Source organism: Carcharodon carcharias, chromosome 14 (assembly GCF_017639515.1).
Source record: "Carcharodon carcharias isolate sCarCar2 chromosome 14, sCarCar2.pri, whole genome shotgun sequence".
NCBI classification, from domain to species: domain Eukaryota; kingdom Metazoa; phylum Chordata; class Chondrichthyes; order Lamniformes; family Lamnidae; genus Carcharodon; species Carcharodon carcharias.
Genome location: NC_054480.1, coordinates 3,268,637 through 3,291,352, shown reverse-complemented (window position 1 = coordinate 3,291,352; position 22,716 = coordinate 3,268,637). Strand labels below are relative to the sequence as shown.

At 55.6% G+C, this 22,716-nt stretch overlaps 1 protein-coding gene across 1 annotated transcript in view; it reads left to right on the top strand.

Moving 5' to 3' along the window:
* mmp24 (matrix metallopeptidase 24) overlaps positions 1-19,593 on the top strand; it is a 127,049-nt gene extending 107,456 nt beyond the window's left edge. The window contains exon 10 of the mRNA XM_041204652.1: positions 18,631-19,593. Coding sequence (XP_041060586.1) covers positions 18,631-18,968 — 338 coding nt within the window. The 3' untranslated portion in view covers positions 18,969-19,593. The remainder of the gene's footprint in view (positions 1-18,630) is intronic.
* The last annotated feature ends 3,123 nt before the right edge of the window (positions 19,594-22,716 follow it).

The window sequence follows — 22,716 nt, the reverse complement described above, 5'->3', positions numbered from 1 at the left end:
TGCCCTCCCACCCCACCATTCTGTACTCACCCCACACCCACACTTACATCGTCGCCTGCCCTCCTCCCACCACACCATTCTGTACTCACACCACACCCACACTTACATCGTCGCCTGCCCTCCTCCCACCCCACCATTCTGTACTCACCCCACACCCACACTTACATCGTCGCCTGCCCTCCTCCCACCATTCTGTACTCACACCACACCCACACTTACATCGTCGCCTGCCCTCCTCCCACCATTCTGTACTCACACCACACCCACACTTACATCATCGCCTGCCCTCCCACCACCCCACCATTCTGTACTCACCCCACACCCACACTTACATCATCGCCTGCCCTCCTCCCACCCCACCATTCTGTACTCACCCCACACCCACACTTACATCATCGCCTGCCCTCCCACCACCCCACCATTCTGTACTCACCCCACACCCACACTTACATCATCGCCTGCCCTCCCACCACCACCCCACCATTCTGTACTCACCCCACACCCACACTTACATCATCGCCTGCCCTCCCACCACCACCCCACCATTCTGTACTCACCCCACACCCACACTTACATCATCGCCTGCCCTCCCACCACCCCACCATTCTGTACTCACCCCACACCCACACTTACATCATCACCTGCCCTCCTCCCACCACCCCACCATTCTGTACTCACCCCACACCCACACTTACATCATCGCCTGCCCTCCTCCCACCCCACCATTCTGTACTCACCCCACACCCACACTTACATCATCGCCTGCCCTCCCACCCCACCATTCTGTACTCACCCCGCGCCCACACTTACATCATCGCCTGCCCTCCTCCCACCCCACCATTCTGTACTCACCCCACACCCACACTTACATCATCGCCTGCCCTCCTCCCACCCCACCATTCTGTACTCACCCCACACCCACACTTACATCATCGCCTGCCCTCCCACCACCCCACCATTCTGTACTCACCCCGCGCCCACACTTACATCATCGCCTGCCCTCCCACCACCCCACCATTCTGTACTCACCCCACACCCACACTTACATCATCGCCTGCCCTCCTCCCACCCCACCATTCTGTACTCACCCCGCACCCACACTTACATCATCGCCTGCCCTCCTCCCACCCCACCATTCTGTACTCACCCCACACCCACACTTACATCATCGCCTGCCCTCCCACCACCACCCCACCATTCTGTACTCACACCACACCCACACGTACATCATCGCCTGCCCTCCTCCCACCCCACCATTCTGTACTCACCCCGCGCCCACACTTACATCATCGCCTGCCCTCCTCCCACCCCACCATTCTGTACTCACCCCGCGCCCACACTTACATCATCGCCTGCCCTCCTCCCACCCCACCATTCTGTACTCACCCCACGCCCACACTTACATCATCGCCTGCCCTCCCACCCCACCATTCTGTACTCACCCCACACCCACACTTACATCATCGCCTGCCCTCCTCCCACCACCACCCCACCATTCTGTACTCACCCCACACCCACACTTACATCATCACCTGCCCTCCTCCCACCCCACCATTCTGTACTCACCCCGCGCCCACACTTACATCATCGCCTGCCCTCCCACCCCACCATTCTGTACTCACCCCGCGCCCACACTTACATCATCGCCTGCCCTCCCACCACCCCACCATTCTGTACTCACCCCACACCCACACTTACATCATCGCCTGCCCTCCTCCCACCCCACCATTCTGTACTCACCCCACACCCACACTTACATCATCGCCTGCCCTCCCACCCCACCATTCTGTACTCACCCCACACCCACACTTACATCATCGCCTGCCCTCCTCCCACCCCACCATTCTGTACTCACCCCGCGCCCACACTTACATCATCGCCTGCCCTCCTCCCACCACCCCACCATTCTGTACTCACCCCACACCCACACTTACATCATCGCCTGCCCTCCTCCCACCCCACCATTCTGTACTCACCCCACACCCACACTTACATCATCGCCTGCCCTCCCACCCCACCAGTCTGTACTCACCCCGCGCCCACACTTACATCATCGCCTGCCCTCCCACCACCCCCCCACCATTCTGTACTCACCCCACACCCACACTTACATCATCGCCTGCCCTCCACCTCCACCCCACCATTCTGTAGTCACCCCGCACCCACACTTACATCATCGCCTGCCCTCCTCCCACCCCACCATTCTGTACTCACACCACACCCACACTTACATCATCGCCTGCCCTCCTCCCACCCCACCATTCTGTACTCACCCCGCGCCCACACTTACATCATCGCCTGCCCTCCTCCCACCCCACCATTCTGTACTCACACCACACCCACACTTACTTCATCGCCTGCCCTCCTCCCACCCCACCATTCTGTACTCACCCCACACCCACACTTACATCATCGCCTGCCCTCCCACCACCACCCCACCATTCTATACTCACCCCACACCCACACTTACATCATCGCCTGCCCTCCTCCCACCCCACCATTCTGTACACACCCCACACCCACACTTACATCATCGCCTGCCCTCCTCCCACCCCACCATTCTGTACTCACCCCACACCCACACTTACATCATCGCCTGCCCTCCCACCACCCCACCATTCTGTACTCACCCCACACCCACACTTACATCATCGCCTGCCCTCCCACCCCACCATTCTGTACTCACCCCACACCCACACTTACATCATCGCCTGCCCTCCCACCACCCCACCATTCTGTACTCACCCCGCGCCCACACTTACATCATCGCCTGCCCTACTCCCACCCCACCATTCTGTACTCACCCCACACCCACACTTACATCATCGCCTGCCCTCCCACCCCACCATTCTGTACTCACACCACACCCACACTTACATCATCGCCTGCCCTCCCACCACCCCACCATTCTGTACGCACCCCGCGCCCACACTTACATCATCGCCTGCCCTCCTCCCACCCCACCATTCTGTACTCACACCACACCCACACTTACATCATCGCCTGCCCTCCTCCCACCCCCCCACCATTCTGTACTCACTCCACACCCACACTTACATCATCGCCTGCCCTCCCACCCCACCATTCTGTACTCACACCACACCCACACTTACATCATCGCCTGCCCTCCTCCCACCCCACCATTCTGTACTCACCCCACACCCACACTTACATCATCGCCTGCCCTCCCACCACCCCACCATTCTGTACTCACCCCGCGCCCACACTTACATCATCGCCTGCCCTCCTCCCACCCCACCACCATTCTGTACTCACCCCACACCCACACTTACATCATCGCCTGCCCTCCCACCCCACCACCATTCGGTACTCACCCCACACCCACACTTACATCATCGCCTGCCCTCCCACCCCACCATTCTGTACTCACCCCGCGCCCACACTTACATCTTCACCTGCCCTCCTCCCACCCCACCATTCTGTACTCACACCACACCCACACTTACATCATCGCCTGCCCTCCTCCCACCACCCCACCATTCTGTACCCACCCCACACCCATACTTACATCATCGCCTGCCCTCCCACCCCACCATTCTGTACTCACCCCACACACACACTTACATCATCGCCTGCCCTCCCACCCCACCATTCTGTACTCACCCCGCGCCCACACTTACATCATCGCCTGCCCTCCTCCCACCCCACCATTCTGTACTCACCCCGCGCCCACACTTACATCATCGCCTGCCCTCCTCCCACCCCACCATTCTGTACTCACACCACACCCACACTTACATCATCGCCTGCCCTCCTCCCACCCCACCATTCTGTACTCACCCCACACCCACACTTACATCATCGCCTGCCCTCCTCCCACCCCACCATTCTGTACTCACCCCACGCCCACACTTACATCATCGCCTGCCCTCCCACCACCCCACCATTCTGTACTCACCCCGCGCCCACACTTACATCATCGCCTGCCCTCCCAGCACCCCCCCACCATTCTGTACTCACCCCGCGCCCACACTTACATCATCGCCTGCCCTCCTCCCACCACCCCACCATTCTGTACTCACACCACACCCACACTTACATCATCGCCTGCCCTCCCACCACCCCACCATTCTGTACTCACCCCACACCCACACTTACATCATCGCCTGCCCTCCCACCCCACCATTCTGTACTCACCCCGCGCCCACACTTACATCATCGCCTGCCCTCCTCCTACCCCACCATTCTGTACTCACCCCGCGCCCACACTTACATCATCGCCTGCCCTCCTCCCACCCCACCATTCTGTACTCACCCCACACCCACACTTACATCATCGCCTGCCCTCCCACCCCACCATTCTGTACTCACCCCGCACCCACACTTACATCATCGCCTGCCCTCCCACCCCACTATTCTGTACTCACCCCGCGCCCACACTTACATCATCGCCTGCCCTCCTCCCACCACCCCACCATTCTGTACTCACCCCACACCCACACTTACATCATCGCCTGCCCTCCCACCACCCCACCATTCTGTACTCACCCCGCGCCCACACTTACATCATCGCCTGCCCTCCTCCCACCACCCCACCATTCTGTACTCACCCCACACCCACACTTACATCATCGCCTGCCCTCCCACCACCCCACCATTCTGTACTCACCCCGCGCCCACACTTACATCATCGCCTGCCCTCCCACCACCCCACCATTCTGTACTCACCCCACACCCACACTTACATCATCGCCTGCCCACCTCCCACCACCCCCCCACCATTCTGTACTCACCCCACACCCACACTTACATCATCACCTGCCCTCCTCCCACCACCCCCCCACCATTCTGTACTCACCCCACACCCACACTTACATCATCGCCTGCCCTCCCACCACCACCCCACCATTCTGTACTTTCCCCACACCCACACTTACATCATCGCCTGCCCTCCCACCTCCACCCCACCATTCTGTACTCACCCCACACCCACACTTACATCATCGCCTGCCCTCCTCCCACCCCACCATTCTGTACTCACCCCACACCCACACTTACATCATCGCCTGCCCTCCTCCCACCCCACCATTCTGTACTCATCCCACACCCACACTTACATCATCGCCTGCCCTCCCACCCCACCACCATTCTGTACTCACCCCACACCCACACTTACATCATCGCCTGCCCTCCCACCCCACCATTCTGTACTCACCCCGCGCCCACACTTACATCATCGCCTGCCCTCCTCCCACCCCACCATTCTGTACTCACACCACACCCACACTTACATCATCGCCTGCCCTCCTCCCACCACCCCACCATTCTGTACTCACACCACACCCACACTTACATCATCGCCTGCCCTCCTCCCACCCCACCATTCTGTACTCACACCACACCCACACTTACATCATCGCCTGCCCTCCCACCCCACCATTCTGTACTCACCCCACGCCCACACTTACATCATCGCCTGCCCTCCCACCCCACCATTCTGTACTCACCCCACACCCACACTTACATCATCGCCTGCCCTCCCACCACCACCCCACCATTCTGTACTCACCCCACACCCACACTTACATCATCGCCTGCCCTCCTCCCACCCCACCATTCTGTACTCACCCCACGCCCACACTTACATCATCGCCTGCCCTCCCACCCCACCATTCTGTACTCACCCCACACCCACACTTACATCATCGCCTGCCCTCCTCCCACCCCACCATTCTGTACTCACCCCACACCCACACTTACATCATCGCCTGCCCTCCTCCCACCACCCCACCATTCTGTACTCACCCCCCGCCCACACTTACATCATCGCCTGCCCTCCCACCACCCCCCCACCATTCTGTACTCACACCACACCCACACTTACATCATCGCCTGCCCTCCTCCCACCCCACCATTCTGTACTCACCCCACACCCACACTTACATCATCGCCTGCCCTCCTCCCACCCCACCATTCTGTACTCACCCCACACCCACACTTACATCATCGCCTGCCCTCCCACCCCACCATTCTGTACTCACCCCGCACCCACACTTACATCATCGCCTGCCCTCCTCCCACCACCCCACCATTCTGTACTCACACCACACCCACACTTACATCATCGCCTGCCCTCCCACCACCCCACCATTCTGTACTCACCCCACACCCACACTTACATCATCGCCTGCCCTCCCACCCCACCATTCTGTACTCACCCCGCGCCCACACTTACATCATCGCCTGCCCTCCCACCACCCCACCATTCTGTACTCACCCCGCGCCCACACTTACATCATCGCCTGCCCTCCTCCCACCACCCCACCATTCTGTACTCACCCCACACCCACACTTACATCATCGCCTGCCCTCCTCCCACCCCACCATTCTGTACTCACCCCACACCCACACTTACATCATCACCTGCCCTCCCACCCCACCATTCTGTACTCACCCCACACCCACACTTACATCATCGCCTGCCCTCCCACCACCACCCCACCATTCTGTAATCACCCCACACCCACACTTACATCATCGCCTGCCCTCCTCCTCCCACCCCACCATTCTGTACTCACCCCGCGCCCACACTTACATCATCGCCTGCCCTCCCACCACCACCCCACCATTCTGTACTCACCCCGCGCCCACACTTACATCATCGCCTGCCCTCCTCCCACCCCACCATTCTGTACTCACCCCACACCCACACTTACATCATCGCCTGCCCTCCCACCACCACCCCACCATTCTGTACTCACCCCACACCCACACTTACATCATCGCCTGCCCTCCTCCCACCCCACCATTCTGTACTCACCCCACACCCACACTTACATCATCGCCTGCCCTCCCACCCCACCATTCTGTACTCACCCCGCGCCCACACTTACATCATCGCCTGCCCTCCTCCCACCCCACCATTCTGTACTCACCCCAGGCCCACACTTACATCATCGCCTGCCCTCCCACCACCCCACCATTCTGTACTCACCCCACACCCACACTGACATCATCGCCTGCCCTCCCACCCCACCATTCTGTACTCACCCCACACCCACACTTGCATCATCGCCTGCCCTCCTCCCACCCCACCATTCTGTACTCACCCCACACCCACACTTACATCATCGCCTGCCCTCCCACCACCCCACCATTCTGTACTCACCCCACACCCACACTTACATCATCGCCTGCCCTCCTCCCAACCCACCATTCTGTACTCACCCCACACCCACACTTACATCATCGCCTGCCCTCCCACCCCACCATTCTGTACTCACCCCACACCCACACTTACATCATCGCCTGCCCTCCTCCCACCACCCCACCATTCTGTACTCACCCCGCACCCACACTTACATCATCGCCTGCCCTCCCACCCCACCATTCTGTACTCACCCCACACCCACACTTACATCATCGCCTGCCCTCCCACCACCACCCCACCATTCTGTAATCACCCCACACCCACACTTACATCATCGCCTGCCCTCCTCCTCCCACCCCACCATTCTGTACTCACCCCGCGCCCACACTTACATCATCGCCTGCCCTCCCACCACCACCCCACCATTCTGTACTCACCCCGCGCCCACACTTACATCATCGCCTGCCCTCCTCCCACCCCACCATTCTGTACTCACCCCACACCCACACTTACATCATCGCCTGCCCTCCCACCACCACCCCACCATTCTGTACTCACCCCACACCCACACTTACATCATCGCCTGCCCTCCTCCCACCCCACCATTCTGTACTCACCCCACACCCACACTTACATCATCGCCTGCCCTCCCACCCCACCATTCTGTACTCACCCCGCGCCCACACTTACATCATCGCCTGCCCTCCCACCCCACCATTCTGTACTCACCCCACACCCACACTTGCATCATCGCCTGCCCTCCTCCCACCCCACCATTCTGTACTCACCCCACACCCACACTTACATCATCGCCTGCCCTCCCACCACCCCACCATTCTGTACTCACCCCACACCCACACTTACATCATCGCCTGCCCTCCTCCCAACCCACCATTCTGTACTCACCCCACACCCACACTTACATCATCGCCTGCCCTCCCCACCCCACCATTCTGTACTCACCCCACACCCACACTTACATCATCGCCTGCCCTCCTCCCACCACCCCACCATTCTGTACTCACCCCGCACCCACACTTACATCATCGCCTGCCCTCCCACCCCACCATTCTGTACTCACCCCACACCCACACTTACATCATCGCCTGCCCTCCTCCCACCACCCCACCATTCTGTACTCACCCCACACCCACAATTACATCATCGCCTGCCCTCCCACCCCACCATTCTGTACTCACCCCACACCCACACTTACATCATCGCCTGCCCTCCTCCCACCCCACCATTCTGTACTCACCCCACACCCACACTTACATCATCGCCTGCCCTCCTCCCACCCCACCATTCTGTACTCACCCCACACCCACACTTACATCATCGCCTGCCCTCCCACCCCACCATTCTGTACTCACCCCACACCCACACTTACATCATCGCCTGCCCTCCCACCACCACCCCACCATTCTGTACTCACCCCACACCCACACTTACATCATCGCCTGCCCTCCCACCTCCACCCCACCATTCTGTAGTCACCCCGCACCCACACTTACATCATCGCCTGCCCTCCTCCCACCCCACCATTCTGTACTCACCCCGCGCCCACACTTACATCATCGCCTGCCCTCCCACCACCACCCCACCATTCTGTACTCACCCCACGCCCACACTTACATCATCGCCTGCCCTCCTCCCACCCCACCATTCTGTACTCACCCCGCGCCCACACTTACATCATCGCCTGCCCTCCTCCCACCACCCCACCATTCTGTACTCACCCCACACCCACACTTACATCATCGCCTGCCCTCCTCCCACCCCACCATTCTGTACTCACCCCACACCCACACTTAAATCATCGCCTGCCCTCCCACCCCACCATTCTGTACTCACCCCACACCCACACTTACATCATCGCCTGCCCTCCCACCACCACCCCACCATTCTGTACTCACCCCACACCCACACTTACATCATCGCCTGCCCTCCTCCTCCCACCCCACCATTCTGTACTCACCCCGCGCCCACACTTACTTCATCGCCTGCCCTCCCACCACCACCCCACCATTCTGTACTCACCCCGCGCCCACACTTACATCATTGCCTGCCCTCCTCCCACCCCACCATTCTGTACTCACCCCACACCCACACTTACATCATCGCCTGCCCTCCCACCACCACCCCACCATTCTGTACTCACCCCACACCCACACTTACATCATCGCCTGCCCTCCCACCCCACCATTCTGTACTCACCCCACACCCAAACTTGCATCATCGCCTGCCCTCCTCCCACCCCACCATTCTGTACTCACCCCATACCCACACTTACATCATCGCCTGCCCTCCTCCCACCCCACCATTCTGTACTCACCCCACACCCACACTTACATCATCGCCTGCCCTCCTCCCACCCCACCATTCTGTACTCACCCCACGCCCACACTTACATCATCGCCTGCCCTCCCACCACCCCACCATTCTGTACTCACCCCACACCCACACTGACATCATCGCCTGCCCTCCCACCCCACCATTCTGTACTCACCCCACACCCACACTTGCATCATCGCCTGCCCTCCTCCCACCCCACCATTCTGTACTCACCCCATACCCACACTTACATCATCGCCTGCCCTCCTCCCACCCCACCATTCTGTACTCACCCCACACCCACACTTACATCATCGCCTGCCCTCCCACCACCACCCCACCATTCTGTACTCACCCCACGCCCACACTTACATCATCGCCTGCCCTCCTCCCACCCCACCATTCTGTACTCACCCCACACCCACACTTACATCATCGCCTGCCCTCCTCCCACCACCCCACCATTCTGTACTCACCCCGCGCCCACATTTACATCATCACCTGCCCTCCTCCCACCCCACCATTCTGTACCCACCCCAGGCCCACACTTACATCATCGCCTGCCCTCCTCCCACCCCACCATTCTGTACTCACCCCACACCCACAATTACATCATCGCCTGCCCTCCCACCACCCCACCATTCTGTACTCACCCCACACCCACACTTACATCATCGACTGCCCTCCTCCCATCCCACCATTCTGTACTCACCCCACACCCACAATTACATCATCGCCTGCCCTCCCACCCCACCACCCCACCATTCTGTACTCACCCCACACCCACACTTACATCATCGACTGCCCTCCTCCCATCCCACCATTCTGTACTCACCCCACACCCACACTTACATCATCGCCTGCCCTCCACCCACCACCCACCATTCTGTACTCACCCCGCGCCCACACTTACATCATCGCCTGCCCTCCTCCACCACCCCACCATTCTGTACTCACCCCACACCCACACTTACATCATCGCCTGCCCTCCTCCCACCACCACCCCCCATTCTGTACTCACCCCGCGCCCACACTTACATCATCGCCTGCCCTCCTCCCACCACCACCCCATCATTCTGTACTCACCCCACACCCACACTTACATCATCGCCTGCCCTCCTCCCACCCCACCATTCTGTACTCACCCCGCGCCCACACTTACATCATCGCCTGCCCTCCCACCCCACCATTCTGTACTCACCCCGCGCCCACACTTACATCATCGCCTGCCCTCCCACCCCACCATTCTGTACTCACCCCACACCCACACTTACATCATCGCCTGCCCTCCTAACACCACCACCCCCCCATTCTGTACTCACCCCGCGCCCACACTTACATCATCGCCTGCCCTCCTCCCACCACCCCCCCACCATTCTGTACTCACCCCACACCCACACTTACATCATCGCCTGCCCTCCCACCACCCCACCATTCTGTACTCACCCCACACCCACACTTACATCATCGCCTGCCCTCCTCCCACCACCCCCCCACCATTCTGTACTCACCCCACACCCACACTTACATCATCGCCTGCCCTCCCACCACCCCACCATTCTGTACTCACCCCACTCCCACACTTACATCATCGCCTGCCCTCCCACCACCACCCCACCATTCTGTACTTTCCCCACACCCACACTTACATCATCGCCTGCCCTCCTCCCACCCCACCATTCTGTACTCACCCCACACCCACACTTACATCATCGCCTGCCCTCCTCCCACCCCACCATTCTGTACTCACCCCACACCCACACTTAAATCATCGCCTGCCCTCCTCCCACCACCACCCCACCATTCTGTACTCACCCCGCGCCCACACTTACATCATCGCCTGCCCTCCTCCCACCCCACCATTCTGTACTCACCCCGCACCCACACTTACATCATCGCCTGCCCTCCTCCCACCCCACCATTCTGTACTCACCCCACACCCACACTTACATCATCGCCTGCCCTCCCACCACCACCCCACCATTCTGTACTCACCCCACACCCACACTTACATCATCGCCTGCCCTCCCACCCCACCATTCTGTACTCACCCCACACCCACACTTACATCATCGCCTGCCCTCCTCCCACCCCACCATTCTGTACTCACCCCACACCCACACTTACATCATCGCCTGCCCTCCTCCCACCCCACCATTCTGTACTCAGCCCACACCCACACTTACATCATCGCCTGCCCTCCCACCTCCACCCCACCATTCTCTACTCACCCCACACCCACACTTACATCATCGCCTGCCCTCCTCCCACCCCACCACCATTCTGTACTCATCCCACACCCACACTTACATCATCGCCTGCCCTCCCACCACCACCCCACCATTCTGTACTCACCCCACACCCACACTTACATCATCGCCTGCCCTCCTCCCACCCCACCATTCTGTACTCACCCCACACCCACACTTACATCATCGCCTGCCCTCCTCCCACCACCCCACCATTCTGTACTCACCCCACACCCACACTTACATCATCGCCTGCCCTCCTCCCACCCCACCATTCTGTACTCACCCCACACCCACACTTACATCATCGCCTGCCCTCCTCCCACCCCACCATTCTGTACTCACCCCGCACCCACACTTACATCATCGCCTGCCCTCCCACCACCCCACCATTCTGTACTCACCCCACACCCACACTGACATCATCGCCTGCCCTCCCACCCCACCATTCTGTACTCACCCCACACCCACACTTGCATCATCGCCTGCCCTCCTCCCACCCCACCATTCTGTACTCACCCCACACCCACACTTACATCATCGCCTGCCCTCCCACCACCCCACCATTCTGTACTCACCCCACACCCACACTTACATCATCGCCTGCCCTCCTCCCACCCCACCATTCTGTACTCACCCCACGCCCACACTTACATCATCGCCTGCCCTCCTCCCACCACCCCACCATTCTGTACTCACCCCGCACCCACACTTACATCATCACCTGCCCTCCTCCCACCCCACCATTCTGTACTCACCCCACGCCCACACTTACATCATCGCCTGCCCTCCCACCACCCCACCATTCTGTACTCACCCCGCGCCCACACTTACATCATCGCCTGCCCTCCTCCCACCACCCCACCATTCTGTACTCACCCCACACCCACACTTACATCATCGCCTGCCCTCCTCCCATCCCACCATTCTGTACTCACCCCACACCCACACTTACATCATCGCCTGCCCTCCCACCACCACCCCACCATTCTGTACTCACCCCACACCCACACTTACATCATCGCCTGCCCTCCCCACCCCACCATTCTGTACTCACCCCACACCCACACTTACATCATCGCCTGCCCTCCCACCCCACCATTCTGTACTCACCCCACACCCACACTTACATCATCGCCTGCCCTCCTCCTCCCACCCCACCATTCTGTACTCACCCCACACCCACACTTACATCATCGCCTGCCCTCCTCCCACCCCACCATTCTGTACTCACCCCACACCCACACTTACATCATCGCCTGCCCTCCCACCCCACCATTCTGTACTCACCCCACACCCACACTTACATCATCGCCTGCCCTCCTCCCACCCCACCATTCTGTACTCACCCCACACCCACACTTACATCATCGCCTGCCCTCCCACCACCCCACCATTCTGTACTCACCCCACACCCACACTTACATCATCGCCTGCCCTCCTCCCACCCCACCATTCTGTACTCACCCCACACCCACACTTACATCATCGCCTGCCCTCCTCCACCACCACCCCACCATTCTGTACTCACCCCGCACCCACACTTACATCATCGCCTGCCCTCCTCCCACCCCACCATTCTGTACTCACCCCACACCCACACTTACATCATCGCCTGCCCTCCTCCCACCCCACCATTCTGTACTCACCCCGCGCCCACACTTACATCATCGCCTGCCCTCCCACCCCACCATTCTGTACTCACCCCACACCCACACTTACATCATCGCCTGCCCTCCCACCACCACCCCACCATTCTGTACTTTCCCCACACCCACACTTACATCATCGCCTGCCCTCCTCCCACCCCACCATTCTGTACTCACCCCACACCCACACTTACATCATCGCCTGCCCTCCTCCCACCACCACCCCACCATTCTGTACTCACCCCGCACCCACACTTACATCATCGCCTGCCCTCCTCCCACCCCACCATTCTGTACTCACCCCACACCCACACTTACATCATCGCCTGCCCTCCTCCCACCCCACCACCATTCTGTACTCATCCCACACCCACACTTACATCATCGCCTGCCCTCCCACCCCACCACCATTCTGTACTCACCCCACACCCACACTTACATCATCGCCTGCCCTCCCACCCCACCATTCTGTACTCACCCCGCGCCCACACTTACATCATCGCCTGCCCTCCTCCCACCACCCCACCATTCTGTACTCACCCCACACCCACACTTACATCATCGCCTGCCCTCCTCCCACCCCACCATTCTGTACTCACCCCACACCCACACTTACATCATCGCCTGCCCTCCCACCACCCCATCATTCTGTACTCATCCCACACCCACACTTACATCATCGCCTGCCCTCCCACCACCCCACCATTCTGTTCTCACCCCGCGCCCACACTTACATCATCGCCTGCCCTCCCACCCCACCATTCTGTACTCACCCCACACCCACACTTACATCATCGCCTGCCCTCCCACCACCACCCCCCCACCATTCTGTACTCACCCCACACCCACACTTACATCATCGCCTGCCCTCCCACCACCCCACCATTCTGTTCTCACCCCGCGCCCACACTTACATCATCGCCTGCCCTCCCACCCCACCATTCTTTACTCACCCCACACCCACACTTACATCATCGCCTGCCCTCCCACCACCCCACCATTCTGTACTCACCCCGCGCCCACACTTACATCATCGCCTGCCCTCCCACCCCACCATTCTGTACTCACCCCACACCCACACTTACATCATCGCCTGCCCTCCTCCCACCACCCCACCATTCTGTACTCACCCCACACCCACACTTACATCATCGCCTGCCCTCCTCCCACCCCACCATTCTGTACTCACCCCACACCCACACTTACATCATCGCCTGCCCTCCCACCCCACCATTCTGTACTCACCCCACACCCACACTTACATCATCGCCTGCCCTCCCACCACCCCACCATTCTGTACTCACCCCGCGCCCACACTTACATCATCACCTGCCCTCCTCCCACCCCACCATTCTGTACTCACCCCACACCCACACTTACATCATCGTCTGCCCTCCTCCCACCACCCCACCATTCTGTACTCACCCCGCGCCCACCCCCGCGCCCACACTTACATCATCGCCTGCCCTCCCACCACCCCACCATTCTGTACTCACCCCACACCCACACTTACATCATCGCCTGCCCTCCCACCACCCCACCATTCTGTACTCACCCCACACCCACACTTACATCATCGCCTGCCCTCCCACCACCACACCATTCTGTACTCACCCCACACCCACACTTACAACATCGCCTGCCCTCCTCCCACCCCACCATTCTGTACTCACCCCACACCCACACTTACATCATCGCCTGCCCTCCCACCACCCCACCATTCTGTACTCACACCACACCCACACTTACATCATCGCCTGCCCTCCCACCACCCCACCATTCTGTACTCACCCCACGCCCACACTTACATCATCGACTGCCCTCCTCCCATCCCACCATTCTGTACTCACCCCGCGCCCACACTTACATCTTCGCCTGCCCTCCTCCCATCCCACCATTCTGTACTCACCCCACACCCACACTTACATCATCGCCTGCCCTCCCACCACCACCCCACCATTCTGTACTCACCCCACGCCCACACTTACATCATCGCCTGCCCTCCTCCCACCCCACCATTCTGTACTCACCCCGCACCCACACTTACATCATCGCCTGCCCTCCTCCCACCCCACCATTCTGTACTCACCCCGCGCCCACACTTACATCATCGCCTGCCCTCCTCCCACCCCACCATTCTGTACTCACCCCGCGCCCACACTTACATCTTCGCCTGCCCTCCCACCACCACCCCACCATTCTGTACTCACCCCACGCCCACACTTACATCATCGCCTGCCCTCCCACCCCACCATTCTGTACTCACCCCACACCCACACTTACATCATCGCCTGCCCTCCCACCCCACCATTCTGTACTCACCCCACACCCACACTTACATCATCGCCTGCCCTCCCACCCCACCATTCTGTACTCACCCCGCGCCCACACTTACATCATCGCCTGCCCTCCCACCCCACCATTCTGTACTCGCCCCACACCCACACTTACATCATCGCCTGCCCTCCTCCCACCCCACCATTCTGTACTCACCCCACACCCACACTTACATCATCGCCTGCCCTCCCACCCCCCCACCATTCTGTACTCACCCCACGCCCACACTTACATCATCGCCTGCCCTCCCACCACCACCCCACCATTCTGTACTCACCCCACACCCACACTTACATCATCGCCTGCCCTCCCACCACCCCACCATTCTGTACTCACCCCACACCCACACTTACATCATCGCCTGCCCTCCCACCCCACCATTCTGTACTCACACCGCACCCACACTTACATCATCGCCTGCCCTCCCACCACCACCCCACCATTCTGTACTCACCCCACACCCACACTTACATCATCGCCTGCCCTCCTCCCACCCCACCATTCTGTACTCACCCCGCGCCCACACTTACATCATCGCCTGCCCTCCTCCCACCCCACCATTCTGTACTCACCCCACACCCACACTTACATCATCGCCTGCCCTCCCACCACCACACCATTCTGTACTCACCCCACACCCACACTTACAACATCTCCTGCCCTCCTCCCACCCCACCATTCTGTACTCACCCCACACCCACACTTACATCATCGCCTGCCCTCCCACCACCCCACCATTCTGTACTCACCCCGCGCCCACACTTACATCATCGCCTGCCCTCCCACCACCCCACCATTCTGTACTCACCCCACACCCACACTTACATCATCGCCTGCCCTCCTCCCACCCCACCATTCTGTACTCACCCCACACCCACACTTACATCATCGCCTGCCCTCCCACCCCACCATTCTGTACTCATCCCACACCCACACTTACATCATCGCCTGCCCTCCTCCCACCCCACCATTCTGTACTCACCCCGCGCCCACACTTACATCATCGCCTGCCCTCCCACCACCCCACCATTCTGTACTCACACCACACCCACACTTACATCATCGCCTGCCCTCCCACCCCACCATTCTGTACTCACCCCACACCCACACTTACATCATCGCCTGCCCTCCCACCACCCCACCATTCTGTACTCACCCCACACCCACACTTACATCATCGCCTGCCCTCCTCCCACCCCACCATTCTGTACTCACCCCACACCCACACTTACATCATCGCCTGCCCTCCCACCACCCCACCATTCTGTACTCACACCACACCCACACTTACATCATCGCCTGCCCTCCCACCACCCCACCATTCTGTACTCACCCCGCGCCCACACTTACATCATCGCCTGCCCTCCCACCACCCCACCATTCTGTACTCACCCCACACCCACACTTACATCATCGACTGCCCTCCTCCCATCCCACCATTCTGTACTCACCCCGCGCCCACACTTACATCATCGCCTGCCCTCCCACCCCACCATTCTGTACTCACCCCACACCCACACTTACATCATCACCTGCCCTCCCACCCCACCATTCTGTACTCACCCCGCGCCCACACTTACATCACCGCCTGCCCTCCTCCCACCCCCCCACCATTCTGTACTCACCCCACACCCACACTTACATCAGCGCCTGCCCTCCTCCCACCACCACCCCAGCAGCGCTGAGCATTTCAGCTCTTGCACCATGCTGGCTGGCTGTTCATTGGCCAGCCAGGGTGAAATCGCAGCCGGGGGCTGACCTTGGTCAGCGGTCCATTCCACAGCCACTCCCGGGCCCACCAATCACACCCACACACTGACCTAAAAATCCTACGCTATGTTTCCAATGAGAAAGGATACACTGCTGGACCTGGTTCTTGAGAGTGAGGCGGGCCAAGCAGATCAATAAGAGAACATTTAGGAGAAAGTGATCTTTGTATCATAAAGTTTAGGTTGGCTATGGAAAAGGATAAGGACCAATCCAGAGTAAGAATAGTTAACTGGGGGAAAGGCAACCCATTGCCCAGTTACAGTTTTGCCAGCAGTTCTTTAATTCCAATCTATCCATGGATCGGACTCAGATAATTAAAAACAAAGACTAGCAGGAGAAACTGTAACTGAACAATGGGCTGCCTTCAAAGAAGAGAGAGTTTGGGCACAGTTAAGGTACATTCCCTCAAAAGGGAAGGGTAGGACAAACAAATCCAGAGCTCCCTAGATGACAATAGAGATAGAAATAAAGATAAAGAAGATAAAGTGTGTTTAAGTCAGGTATCAGGTAGAAAATACAACTGAGATCCAGGCTGAATACAGAAGGTTCAGAGAGGAGGTGAAAAAGCAAACAGGAGAAACAAAGCGAGAGTATGAAAACAGACTGGCAGCTAACATAAAATAGAATCCCAAAGTCTTCTATATTTAAGGTGATTGGCAAAAGAAGCAATGGCAAGTGTTTAGGATCTGGAATATTCTGCCTGAGTGTGTGCTGGAAGCAGGGTGGCTTTCGCAAGGGAATTGGATCATTATCCGATGGGAAATTTGCCAGGATACAGGGAAGGGGAGGAGGTGGAGATTGGCACTCACTGAGCTACTCATGCAGAGAGCCAGCTAGGACAAGACAGGCCGAATGGCCTCCTGTGCTGTAGCTATTCTATGATTCTATGGCAAAAAGAAGCAAAGTTAATGGCAATGATCCAGAGAGACATATGCAGCACCTGAGGCCATTTTTGCCTATTGTGTCTGTACTAGCCCTTGGCTAGAACAATCCAAAGCTAATCCCACTGTGCCTTACTCGTCCTGTAGCCCTTATACCTTCCTCTGCAATGCTCTGTCTGTCTCAACCATTCCCCTTCACAAAAGATGCCATACTCTAACAAATAGCATTAAACATTGGAAGTTGCAGGTACAAAGGATCTTCCCACTATTTGAATTTTCTTTCTATTTTTTTCAATCAGCTTACACATATTTTTACAAAGGGAAGCAGTACTGGAAGTTTGACAACCAGAAGTTACTTGTGGAGCCAGGATATCCCCGCTCAATCGTCAAGGATTGGATGGGATGCAATCACAAAGATGTCAACACGAGCAAAGACCGCCATCGGCCCAACGATGACGTGGACATCATGGTCCAGATCAATGACGTACCCAGTACAGTAAATGCTATCGCCGTTGTCATCCCTTGTATCCTGTCCCTCTGTATCCTGGTGTTGGTCTACACCATCTTTCAGTTCAAACAGAAAGGGTCACAGCAGAACCTGGTGTCCTGTAAACGCTCAGTGCAAGAGTGGGTATGAAGATCTGAGCAAAAAAGGACAGGCCTTTTAAAAATGTCATTGGTTCACATGAGGGCTATTTGTGAATGAGGCAAGGTCTTCTGACCGTGGGAAAGATGACTCGAGAGCCGAGAATCTCTGAACCTTGGGGTATTTGTGGTGTTTCTACCTGCTGAACAAGGGAACAGACAGGGAACTGGGATCCTCCCTGCAACACACACATCACATCTTTACTACAATGCCTCATTCATGTTTTTGGTGTGCCATTTTGTGTAGGCCAGTCTGCATGTGTTTTGACACATGGCTGGATGGACCTTCTCTGGTGAAGAGGGAAAACACCACAGGAGAAATGAGGATAAACTCCGTCTCTTTAGTTCTTCATTCTGCAAATCAACATCTTCGGTGGAGTTGGAAGTTTTCTTGTTTGGGATAGACTTACACCACAAAATATTCCTGGAAAACGAATAACATCAAAGAAAGAAATGTTGAATAAGAAAAGATTTTGCTGGTCATGATTAGAGAAAATATAATGCTCCTTGAACAGAGATTTTGACTTTTAAAATGGGAGCGTAATTTTATTACACATTAACTGGAACAATAGGAAAAAGAGAAAATGTGGATTCATGAATCCACTGGGGATTAAACAAATTTCAATGTATTTTGAAATAAGTGGGGGCCAAAATACCTACAATAGTTAAACAGCCTTAAAACATTTTCTTTTGTTAGTTGTTTGGTCAAGTCTTTGAATGTCAACATTAACGAGTCCTTGTGAACCTTCATCAGTATGTCATTAATGAAACTGCGACTATGGCAACAGAGGCCTCATTACATTCAGGCCTAATCAGGCCTAGCATGCTAAGCAGTCAGTGTTAGCAATACCTGCCTAGTGTACTGGTAGATCCAGACCCGATGGTGCCACACATCCAGCGTCCTTGGTCATTGAACAAACAGAAGTGCCATTTGATGGTTTATCGGCGGGAAGTTGGAGGACCTGAAAGAGAACAATGGCTTGGAAATGACTATAATATGATGGCTGAGCTGAGTCACAGTATTATACAGAAACCACTTAGTCTGTGTTAAAATTGACTGGAGTGACTGACAGTCAGTTAATGACATAATATAGATAGAGCAATCAAACATGATCAGATGAATTAAGCTCCTTTACCAGTAGTTAAAGTTTGTGTAGTTGAGCTGCTGTTGCTATTGACTGTCAGTCACAATTCAATGCACTGATACTGATGGAGACAGATGTTTTTTCAGAGGTTTGCAATAGGATATTAATCAAAAGTGGTTAAAAGTTCTGATGTACAGTCAATCTTTTACTAAACAGGTTCACCATTTCATAGAAAGTTTTTTTTAAATCTAGATTTAAAATATTTGGGAAAGCAAAGGAAATGTTTTACATCACACATTTTAGAGCTTGTTTTCATGACCAAGTTTCCAATTAGCTCATTTGAACTGGGCATGCAGTTTAGACAGTGTTTCTTCAGGGCTGGGAAGGATTGGTTTATGTGGATTGGCACCACAGAAACACATTGTGACTGACTGACTGCTCTCACCCTCCAATAAGAACACACTTGATGGTAAAATGGCTGGCCATTAACCCATTGTTGACTAGCAACCATTTTGCCATGGTTGTCAGTGTTATCTGGCTCATTTAAAATTTCTTAGTCTCTCACAGACTCAAACTGCAAAGGATTATCTTTTATTGGGCTGTCGGGAACTGCAGATCGAGTGAGAGGTGCCAGCCATTTTGTCAGAGGTAACCAAGGTTATTCATCCATCACCTTATGACACTTGAAGATATCGTCCAATGTTTTTAAACTCTGCATTGATTCCCTTCATTGAGTTTTTAAACAACGCCTCAACAAAACACAGACAGACTGTGGATCAAAGATGCCCATTGATTTTTGTAAGTTTTGGGATGAATTTATGCATCTTCTTATGAAAGTGTTTAAGGTAATTGCTTACGTGAAAATTGATTGTACAAATATAATGTTACCAAGGTCTGGTGTACATGACAGTGACTGAATCAGAGAGAGTATTGCTGCAGAGTCAAGCTGCAACCATTAATAAGCACTTGGAAGGGTTAAATATTAACTGATTATTCTTTTATTTTGTAAATGGTCTCCATTCCTCTGACCTCTTGTCTTCCTCTGTAACAGTAAATATGTTAGCAGCTACACAAGGGACCATTTCAATTGTTGCTGTCCTATATGGTCAAGAGGCACAGAGAGCTCAATCTTTCCACAACTGCTCAATTAATTTTGAACACTCCAGCAACTCTGGGTGTTCTCATTTTCTCACTGTTTGGTTTCACAGACCAGCCTTCAGGTATTGCAGAATAGGTGGGATCAGCTGTAGCTGAATTTTAAACTTCAAATTATTAAATTTTTAAGTGCTTATTGGTTAAATCCATTCATGTTTCCTGTTTTAAACATTCCACACACTCTCGTCGCAGCCACTATTGCACTAAAAATGGCTGCAAAGCTGCTGCATCAATCAAAATGGAGTTTGGCCTGAAGTTAGTTTGTGGTTGATGGAATCTGATTTCTCGGTGATGTTCGATGTAATCTGCTGTTTTGTGCCCCAGTAGAAACATTGAGTGTCTGAGCTGAGCCTAAAGCTTATACAGATTGATGCAAATGCTGGGAAAAGACAATGTAGGAATTCTTTGCAAAGTTTAACAAAAATCATGGAAATTTTCACTTAAGATTGTCGTGGTTTTTTTTCCCCTCTATTTTCCAGTCCTTGTTATCAGGTAGTAGGAATGTTAAAGAGTCTTGACAATGATGCAAGGCTCTAGTTTCCTTGGAGAGAAAATGGAAATCCAGACATTTTGGGCTCATTTTGGTAGTTTTGAAATTCTGAAATCTTTGGGTAATTTATTTTGCTGTTTTTTGTGAGGAAGTGGATAGATTGTAGAAATCTTCAGCTTCAACGGGAGTGAAAAACTCTAATCTCTGTTCTCACCTTTAGTGAGCAGTATTTCCAGTGCGAGAGCCAAAACCTGACTGGACTCAGAGATCCTTGCATCAACTTACCCCTCCACCCAATCCAAACGGCATCTGTCCATTTGCAGAAGTCTCACACTTGAGAAGTTTTTAGTATGAGTCAATTAGCATTAAAGTTAAATTTAGAAAATGCTAGAAATTCTGAACAAGTCTGGCGCAAATGTGGAGAGAAACAGAGTTAACGGGCCAGATTTTTGCTACCGAGGTGGATAGTTCAAGTCAGGAAATTTCTCAACTCGATGACCTGCCTCGCTAGTAAAAGTGCCTGTCAGACCTCAGTTTGGATCCAGAGGAGCAGGAATTGGGCCAACCACCCCTAGAGGCAGATCAGAGGTGCCCGATTGCCAAGGCAGGCTGATTAAGGAGCCCGCCTCAGATCCCTGGGACTTTCTCACAGTTTTTTTGTGGGGGGCGGGGGAGGGGTCAACTGTAGGGAAGTTTAAAAAATCAAAAAGAAACGAGAGAGCAGAGGTGCAGGGTAGTGAAGAGGTGAACGGTAATCAAAGTGTGACAGGAAGAGGCAGAAAATATAAGCACAAGAGTGCAGCAGAAATTAGAACCACAATGAGCAATAACGGTAATAAGTCGAAGCTTAAGGCTCTTTATCTGAATGCATGCAGCATTTGTAACAAGAGAGATGAGTTGACGACACAATTAAAAATAAATGAATATGACTTGATAGCTATTAGAGAGACATGGTTGCAGGGTGACCAAGACTGGGAACTCAATATTGAAGAATATTCAACATTCCAGAG